General features: G+C 38.6%; 1 protein-coding gene across 1 annotated transcript; it reads left to right on the top strand.

The window, feature by feature from the left end:
• Positions 1 to 7927: 7927 nt before the first annotated feature.
• Positions 7928 to 9376, top strand: LOC131317257 (uncharacterized). The gene is made up of 2 exons (XM_058346821.1): positions 7928 to 9257; positions 9372 to 9376. The coding sequence occupies exons 1-2, from the start codon at positions 7928 to 7930 to the stop codon at positions 9374 to 9376; spliced, it is 1335 nt and encodes a 444-aa protein (XP_058202804.1).
• Positions 9377 to 9855: the final 479 nt, after the last annotated feature.

Here is a 9855-nt window from a genome sequence, read left to right on the forward strand (position 1 = left end):
GTAGGTGGGAAGCGTCTGCGCCACCACAGCTCGGCGTGTCTCATTGAGTCCCCACTCAAATTTTCTCGCCTTGTCATCATCAGTAGGTATGATTTTTGTGCCATAGCGAGACAGTTCTTCAAACCGTGCTGCGTACTGGGTCACAGTCATTGTGCCTTGCTCGAGGTTCATGAATTCCGAGGCCAGTGCTTGTTTGACAGGTGCTGGAAAGTACTTGTCAAGGAAAATTTCTTCGAACCTGTCCCAAGTCATTGCTGCCACATCATGGGTGTTCTTCATCAGGTCCCACCAATGCTGAGCTTCACCCTGCATCTGATAGGTAGCTAGGGCAATTCGATTGCTGGCCTCTTGAATGTCTAGGGTTTCAAGAATTTTCTTGATTTCTGCTAGCCAAGCTTCCGCAGCTGTGGAGTTAGGTTCTCCTTGAAAGTAGGGCGGGCGACGCTTGCAGAATTCATTTAGTGCCTGACTTCTGGTCATTGGTCCTCGAGGTGTGTGCGGGGCTCCGCGCTGATTCTGGTTATTTGCAGTCGCAGCGGTAATGAATGCTTGCATGAGTTGGACTAGTTCGGCAGTCCCAATTTGGTTGTTGAGTTGAGGGGCTCCATTTTGTCCATTGTTTTGCTCATTATTCTGGTTGTTTCTCGTTTCCTCCATCTAGATATCGTTATGGTATAATTTAGTAAGGGGGGGTTTATTATGAGAACATATATATTTGTATATTTATTAAATACATAGAAATAGAACATCATAAGAAACTTTTCTTTTATTAACAAAACGAATCAAACACATCAATCATGTCAAAACACAATACTTAGACATGTAGCTACCAAAAGTCGAGATAAATCCTACTACCACAATTGTTTTCCTAAACAAAATGTCCAGAAAATTCCTACTACCACAATTGTTTTCCTAAAAAAAAAATGTGCTGTGCGTGAAAAAAAAAAAACTAGGAAACGCTAAAGAAAACGGTCAATCGAAAAGCATTGGAAAATATTCTGCCAGAAGACTCTGCTTTTCGACGGTGTCCTCTGTGAGCCCGTAGCAACACCATGTTACTCGCCATAGTGGTTCCTGCTGGTTGGGGTTTGGGTAGTTATAAGGTTCTAGGCGGATGGGTATCTCTACATAGGTAACGTGATCGGTGAAGTCGGCATTCTCTGTAATGATGCGATGTTCCTGCTCGGGACGGGACCTTGCGACTCGTGAGTAATGGATGCGATCGGTGTAGTGTTCCCGAAATCCTGTAGGTACAGCGATGAGATAGTATCCATTATAACATGGGGCTTGGATCTTTACTGGCCCTAGGTAAGCTGATTGTGCCCTGATCTTAAATGGGCAAGGATATAGCGGCTCCAGCTATATATAGACCCAAGTGTTTGGATCATAGTCAGAATGGTGTCCTACCCACGGAATTCTTGTGGGTCGAGCCATCTTAGGACGAGGTGGAGGGTCGGCATCTATGACTTCACACTCACTGTCTGATTCTTCCATTGGTACGGGAACTGGAGAAGGTAGAGGTTCTTGCATTTCGAGCCGTTGGCTAGTCAGCCACCACTGCAGCTCGGCATCCATATCTCTTGGTGCATCTATGGGTAAGAGCCAACCATAATCATCCATCTCCGGTTTTGCCAAAAATCCATCTTCACTGTCAGTGTTGTTTCCTGCATCTTCTTCTAATTCCGGCTCATCATTGCCCATCTCTTCATCCTGATTCTGCCCTTCTGGATTTTCTTCCTCCTCGGGGGGTTCTTCAGGATCTTCTTCTTCCTCAGGGGGTTCTTCAGGATCTTTTTCTTCCTCAAGGGGTTCTTCAGGATCTTCTTCTTCCTCATGGGGTTCTTCAGGATTCTCTCGCGGTCCCACTTGTACTCTAAGGATATAGGTTAGTATGCCTCGTATCTCATCGTCTTCAACGGTGGAGCGGGTGACGGCGTCGGCGAGAGCTGAAATCCTTCGGTGAGCCTGTCTCATTCGATAGAGGGTAGGGAACATTCCTGCCAAATTGTCATCTTTGGGGTGGCTGTCATGAACGCCCTTAGGTTTTCTACTTCCGCAGTTAGCCGGGCCATCTCATCCTCCTCCCGAAGGTTAGGAGAGTTATGGTTCCGGTCTGGGGTGGGAATCGGAAGCTGGCTATCCATATCTCTATAATGTGAGTAATAGGGTTCGCTCCTGATGTCAAAACCTGGTATACTTTCTAGTATGTCACGGATTTCCCTCTCGAGATTAGCCCTTCTCCATGGGCTTGGATGTTGAGCCGTGTATACCTCTCTCTGGTTTGGTGAATTCGCCCTCAGCTGCTGATACTGGCCGTACATAATAGGGAACTCAGCTGGCACGTAAGGGTCTCGGAAAGAGAAGTCTGATCCTACGGTGTTTTCCAAGAAGTCCTGCAATCTGCTCCATTCATCGGCTAGTCGGTCTGCAAACGTGGGGTCCATCTATAAAAGCAAGAAAAATATATTTATCGTTAGGTTTTGGTATATTTCAAACAGTGCCATTTTAAACTTGTAGTGAAATACTCAATTTGATGTGATCTACCCAAACTACCCAAGGCCGAGGGTTGAACCTAAGGCTCTGATACCAAGTTGTAACACCTCGATTTTTGAAAATAAAATCGAAGGTTTTAAATATTGATTTCTAAAAATTTATTGAATTAAAATTCAAAATCCAAACCGGATAATTCACCCTAAAGTTTCGTCTATTACAAATTATCGTAGAAATACTGAAAATAGTATTTGTGGTAATAAACTAAACAAAATAACAGAGCCATCTTCTAAGTTTGATACGGATCCCAAGCATATTCTGGCTCAGCTCCCACCTCTGGGTTCTCTTCAGCATAAAACTGTTCACCTTCGGGATTTGGTGTCTCTTCTTGATTATCTGCAAAATCTGGCACGGAAGCCAGACAATCCGTACCTGAGTGAACAAGTTCACCCCGTAGTATAATCCAACCCAACTACCCTTCTTACTTTACAGTTAGCATGCAGCAGGATAAAAGTAGTGCGAAAAAGTAATACAGAGTTTGTTCCACATAAATCAGTTCATTACTATCCATTAACTTATCATGAAATCTAAGATCTCCTCCGCGGGATCTTTCCTCCCCAACCGCTAGCCATGCTCGGTCCCATGAGGTCACTTCCCTTTGCTGTCGCAGATGCATCTAAGTTATGTACCGAGTATGCATCCCAATAACTACAACAAGGGGAAAGCTTATCATGCCTGAATCACAACTAGGGTTCGCCTATCTTATATACCACTTCACCATCATCCCTGGACACACGCCAGTTTATCAATTCATCACTGGGCACACGCTAGTTTATCAATTCATCACTGGACACACACCAGTTTATCAATTCATCTCTGGACGCACACCAGTTTCAATCTCATCACAAATCTCAACATCACGCCTGCAGGCAATCTAGAAATAAAAACTTTCCAGTTTATCCATTATCTAGTATCGTCTAGATAAATTCTATTTCGCAATACCACCCCATGTCTCTAGGGTCCAATCTAGCATTTAAATCAAGTATTAGTGCAATATACAATTAAAACGAATAATAAATAAAACAAACTACAAACAAACAATCACACAACCTTTTATGAATGGGTCGTTGCCCTTAATCTCGTATGGTCACAATGTCAATAATAAAGTAAGAGTTTTAAAAGAAATTAAAAGGGAAATTTTCTGGGCTCTTATTAATTAATTCTAAGATAATAGATTAATTACAAACTAATTAAATACATTAATTAGATAAAAATATTGGAATAATTATCATGACCTTAATAAGAGTCCTAAAGGTCCTATGCAACCAGTGGAGTGTCAAAAGTTGGGCTTGGAGGGTCACGTGATTAATTTAAATAAAGACGTTTAAATAAAATGACCGAAAGTGAAGTAAATAGATAATAAATAATTTACAAATTAAAATATGTTACGGTTAACAAAATTTCATCTTTAGAATATAGAGAGTCGAAATAAAATTATTCGGGCATTTATAATAACGTTTATAAGGTCGTAAAGAATTTTAATTGAAAACACTGTAAAAATAATAATAAATAGTAAATGAAATAAAAAAAATATGAAATTAACAAGATAACATCTTTGAGGTGTGAGGAATAAAGGAAAAATAGTTTGGGTGTTAAAAATATTATTTGAAAGGTCGCAAATATTTTCTGTTTGTAAACTTTGATAGATAACGAATAAATAATTTAATAAATAGATAATTAAATAAAAAAAATATGATCTTAACAAGTTATGATCTTTGAGATGTAAAAAGTCTAGGAAAAATAGTTCGGGGGTCAAAAACGATGTTCGAAAGGTCGAAAAGTTGATTCGAAACGAAACAGAACCTACCGCAAGGTTTGACCGAGTCAACCTTGCGGCTGAGCAGTGAACCGCAAACTCGAGCCTGGTTCTTGCGGCCCGAAGGTTGCGGCCGCAAGGTCGCGTCCAGAAACCGTTTTTTTTTTTTGTTTTTCGTCACGGTTTTGATGCATGGGTTCGTTCGGGCTATTGGGTTACGCATAAAAACAATAAATATACTTAGAGGAGTGTTTGGAATGGATTATAATACCTTGAATCGGATCGAATTGATTTAAAATCGAAACTTGAATTTTTGGGTGATGACTTCGGTTTTGACGATCGGGGGACCTTCGGCTCGAATTGAACGATGCTTGGGAGTGCTTGGGGTTGAGGGAAGTGATTGGAATGATCAATTCGGGTTTCGGTTGGCTTTGGAATGCAAACCCACTTTTCTCTCTCTTTTTTTCTCTCTCTAGAACTCCATGGATTGAAGTTCGATTTTTCTCCGATTTCTCTCTCTCTCTGGACTGGTGGGATGTGGGGAGTGGCGTGGTGTGCCCTAGGATCGGGGTTATAGGGTATATATAAGAGAATTCTTTTGATAAGGGGAATAAAATTGAGTTTTAATGGAATTCTAACTCTTGGCTTGAGGTGGACGAAAATAAGGGTGGAGATACGATCAGGGAGAGGAGGTTGAGACTGAGTAGGAGAGGGAGAGATAGAAGGAATTGTATGCATGCATGCAAGTAATTGAAAATAATTAAAATAGGATAATTAAAATAGGATAATTCTTTTTTTGTATTTATCTTATCAAGAAAAATAATTAATAATTAATTAATTTTATTATTAATAACACTAATTAAATGATATTATTAATAATAAAATTTTCGGGTTGTTACAATTATCTAGTGAAAATGTAAAAACACTAGTACATCCTTTTTTTTTTTTTCTTTTTTTTTTGAATGTGTATTGTCTTTATATTGGATTGTAAGTTTTTTTTTTCATTAAGTTTTTCTAGATCCACCATTGCATGCTATTGTGACTCAATAACCCTCCCCACCACATATTCTTATGGGATCTATACACGTGGTACTGGAGCTCTACAAGAATGTGTGTAGAGACTCGTATTTTGAGACCCATATTTTTATTTAAAAAATGTATAGCTTGTCGAGATGTACGGTGTGGATTTACGGTGAGGCGTATTCGTGGAAGGATATAAGAGTAATTAGGATAGTGGTGCATGTGTGAATGTGTGGTGTGAGTGCGTGGGATAATTTTCCCACCACTCATTCAATAATTTCTTCAGGGGAAAACTTTCCCCATTTCTCATTTCTCTCTCGGCAGTCTCTCTCTCTCTTCCACTGTCATCTAAATCTTTATCTCTCATTCTCTTAACCAAAAACCCTCCAAATAACCAAAAGACCCAAGAAATTCAACCTCCAATATACCTCCTACATGTGATTTCAACCTCAATTTCAGTGGTTTTAAGCTTGGATCGAAGTTTTCCAATTGATTTCAAATTTTGGAGTCAAGGGCTTGGGTAATCTTGTGGGTTCGGCCTTGAAACTCGAGGTAGGGATTTCTTGCACATATTATGTGTTTATATGAAGTTTATGTTGATAGATCGTGCTTATTATTGTTATTAAGGTCATTTGTTTGCATTTTCTGAAAATCTATTGAACTGAGAAAAATCGTTTGAAATTTTCAGGTTCTTACGGTAGAACTTCATCCCTACCAGTAGAAATGGCCTCCTACTGGTAGAACTCCTTCCCCACCGGTAGCAAAACCTATGTGCTCTAGTCGTGTCCCTTCTGACTTCATTTTCTACCAGTAGAACCACTTTCTTACCGGTAGAACTTCAGTGTTTTCTAGCAACGAATTTGGTGGCTTCTCTGGATTGATATTGCATCGGTAGGACTTCTCCCTTACCGATGGAGCCTCTTAGGTTTCCGAAAAGCTATGCTACTCTGCATTTCCTTTCGTTCCGCCGTACAATACATTCCCTCATATGATCAGTTCTAGTCGCTTTCGATTGGTGTTTCGTCGTCTCGACTTCCAAGTATTTGGAACACACTCAGGGTATTCTCACTACTACAATAATAGATATGCGTCACACTAAGGAGATTCACAAAGATCACAGTTTTCAGTAAAGCGTGATAAAAAATTATGCTTAAAATTTTTTATCTCAGTTTAAGTCTAAAGCTGAGATAAAAAATGGGTTTTAGCGCGAAATAAAAGATCTCGCTTTTGTGGCGAGATAAAAGAAAAACAACCTTACCCTTGCGGCGTGATAAAAGATTTTAGGGCGGAAAAAAATAAGATAAAAGATCTCGCTCTTATGGCGAGATAAATTAAAGAGAAAAAACCTCACTCTTGTGGAGTGATAAAAAAAAGAAAAGATCTCACCCTTGTGGCGTGATAAAAGATTTTTTTTTAGGGCGAAAAAGAATGAGATAAAAGATCTCGCTCTTGTGGCGAGATAAAAGAAAAAAGATCTCACCTTTGTAGTGTGATAAAAAACTTTAGCACAGAAAAAAGTGAGATAGATGATCTCACTCTTGCGACGAGATAAAAAGCTTACACATTTAGACGCGCAATCTGAATTTTTATGTGGGCGAGTTGTGATCTTTATGGTTTATTGTAGTAGTGAAATTTAGTTATTTCAGATGCCTTCCAAGTATACATTTGACGTATTAGATAAAAAAAATAATTATATTATTATGGCTTAACCTTGTCTTAAAAGGATTTAAATCCAATTGGAAAGCTACCATTGAAATTGAAATTTCAATATAAATACAAAATCCATGTGAAATTGTTAGTTTATAAAAAAAAAATCTAAAGTTTGTCAATAATGTGACAATTTGCAGGCTATGATAATTTTCATAAAAATACAAAGTGCACACTACAACAAAAAACACAATTGTCTACTAAATTTACTAGGTAAAACTAAATTTTTTGCCCCAAGAAAATCCTTTGGTGACCAACAACTAATTTTGATTGGCAAAAGATTTGTTGTTATATTTAAATTTTTTTTAAACAATGCTTATATATATACATTTTAATACTCCCTCCGTCCCGCAATGTTTGGCACTTTTGGGAATTCCCACTTTTAAGAGAAAAAATTTGATGTACAACTGTGAGCTAATTTTCCAATTTTGCCCTTATGTAATTTCAACACTATTTGAATTTTTTTCAAATTTGAGGCAGAGACCAAAAAGTATTGGCGGTAATTCTGACTCCCAAATTGAATTGAAAATTGAATTCAGTCAATTTTTGCCGCCAGATACAGCTGACAACTACCCAATATAAATTCAATTTCCTTCTCAAAGTGTCTCTCTCTCTCTCACCACTTCCCTGTTCCCACTTCCCACTTCCCAGTTCCCACGTATCTCTCCTTCTTTTATCTTTTCCTTAATTTTCTCCTCTAATCACAACTATTCTCCTTCTCCAAGCATAATATTTTCCTAAAATTTAGCCCATTATCTCTAATTACCGTCTCTCTCTCTCTCTCTCTCTCTCTCTCTCTCTCTCTCTCTCTCTCTCTCTCTCTGTTTTTTCAGTTTTTTTTAATGGGGTAATTTCCTACTCTAAATACTCCACTTTTCTCCTCCAAAATCAATCATGAATCATGCACTTGAAATGGCCTCTCTTCATCCAAGAACAAAAAGAAATCTAACTAACCAACAAAGAGAAGCAATTTTTGAGGCTGTGTTGCTACAAAGTGTGAATGGAAAATTAAAAAGAAGTTCTGTAAGGGAGGTTGCTGAATTGTTCTCGACTAGTGTCAACACAGTGCGTCGAATTTGGAATCGAGGGATGGCTTGTATCACTAATGGAGTGATGGTCAATGTTTCCAGCAAAATGCCTTCATGCGGTCGCAAACGAGTACCAATCGACTTCACCAAAATGAGGGATATTGATCGTGCCCGGCGAACAAACATCCGGTCATTGGCAGCGGCAATGAAAGTTCCAAAAACAACCATTCACAGGCGAATTAAAGAAGGTAAAATTCGGCCTCATTCCAACGCATTGAAACCATATTTATCGGAACAAGCTAAGAAGGCAAGACTCCAGTTTTGCCTTTCAATGCTCGAGCCCAGTGATGATGCAAATCAGCCAAGAAAATTCAAGAGCATGTACAACTATGTTCACATTGATGAAAAATGGTTCTACATGACAAAAGAAGCGGAGAGGTATTATCTACTCCCGGAAGAAGAAGAACCTCACCGCACTTGCAAAAGTAAAAGGTTCATCCCGAAGGTCATGTTCTTGGCTGCGATAGCTCGGCCTCGATTTGATGCTAACCAAAATGAGGAATTCTCGGGTAAGATTGGTATTTTTCCTTTTGTATTCAAAGAACCAACCCGACGATCTAGTAAAAATCGCCCCGCGGGTACATTGGAGACAAAGGCAATATTATCGGTAACCAAAGATATTATTCGCTCTTGCTTGATTAATCAAGTTTTGCCTGCAATCCAGTCTAAATGGCCACGTTATAGTGCACATGAAACCATATTTATTCAACAAGACAATGCAAAACCACATATCCAACCATTCGATCTTCAATTTGTTGAAGCGGCAAAGAAAGATGGATTTGATATCCGTTTATCGAATCAACCTCCAAGTAGTCCGGACATGAATGTTTTGGATCTTGGTTATTTTGGAGCGATTCAATCATTGCAACATCAAGAGGCGCCTAAAACCGTTGATGAGCTTGTCAATGCGGTGGAAAAATCTTTTGAAGAATTATCGGCGGATAAGCTTAATCGTGTGTTTGTATCATTGCAAGCGTGTATGATTGAAGTGATGAAAGTTCACGGGGGAAACAATTACAAGTTGCCTCACATTGGAAAAAACCAATTGATTCGAAGTGCGATGCTTCCTTCTCAACTCGAATGTGAAAGTGGTATCATGGAGAGTGCATTGGCTCATTTACAGAGTTTAAATCAAGGTACTCCATGTTTCTATTTTCCTTCTTTTTGTTTAGTGTTACATTCTCATTTTCTTCAAATTTTTTTTCTCTGTTTTATGCATTGGTGATACTTTCTCTTGGTTTTTTTCCCAGGTTAACTCCAGAAGAAGCTGCTAAATTTTTGGGGCCAAGTCCTTCAATCAACTGTGGTGGTTTTTTGTAAAGTCAAGTTGAAGTGAAGCATTTCCAGTATTTTTTTGTTACTGAAAAAAAAGAACATGGAGTTTTTGTTGGCCAAGTTCTTCAATCTTGTTGTTAATTTCAATTGTAAATGTTGACAGGGCCGTATGTAAATTGGTAGTGCATGGGGTAATGAAAAGTGTAGTTTTGTTCCTTTGAATAGATTGTTGTTTAGTGTGCAAAAGAAAATGGTTTAGTGTGCAAAAGAAAAGGGTAAAATGGGAAGTTCACATAATTTTGCTATTGACTTTTCAAAGTAGCCAAATATTATGGGACAAGAAAAAGCACCAAAGTGTCTAACATTGTGGGACGGAGGGAGTATCATGTTAATTGCATTTCAAAAAATTCAGCAAATTTTAAGGAAAAAAAAAGTTCACACTTTAGGAAGTAAATATAA

This window comes from Rhododendron vialii, chromosome 2a (genome assembly GCF_030253575.1).
Source record: "Rhododendron vialii isolate Sample 1 chromosome 2a, ASM3025357v1".
Taxonomy (NCBI): domain Eukaryota; kingdom Viridiplantae; phylum Streptophyta; class Magnoliopsida; order Ericales; family Ericaceae; genus Rhododendron; species Rhododendron vialii.

Excerpts from the sequence above, each read along its gene's own strand:
- LOC131317257 (XM_058346821.1), top strand. The coding sequence starts at position 7,928 with ATGAATCATGCACTTGAAATGGCCTCTCTTCATCCAAGAACAAAAAGA.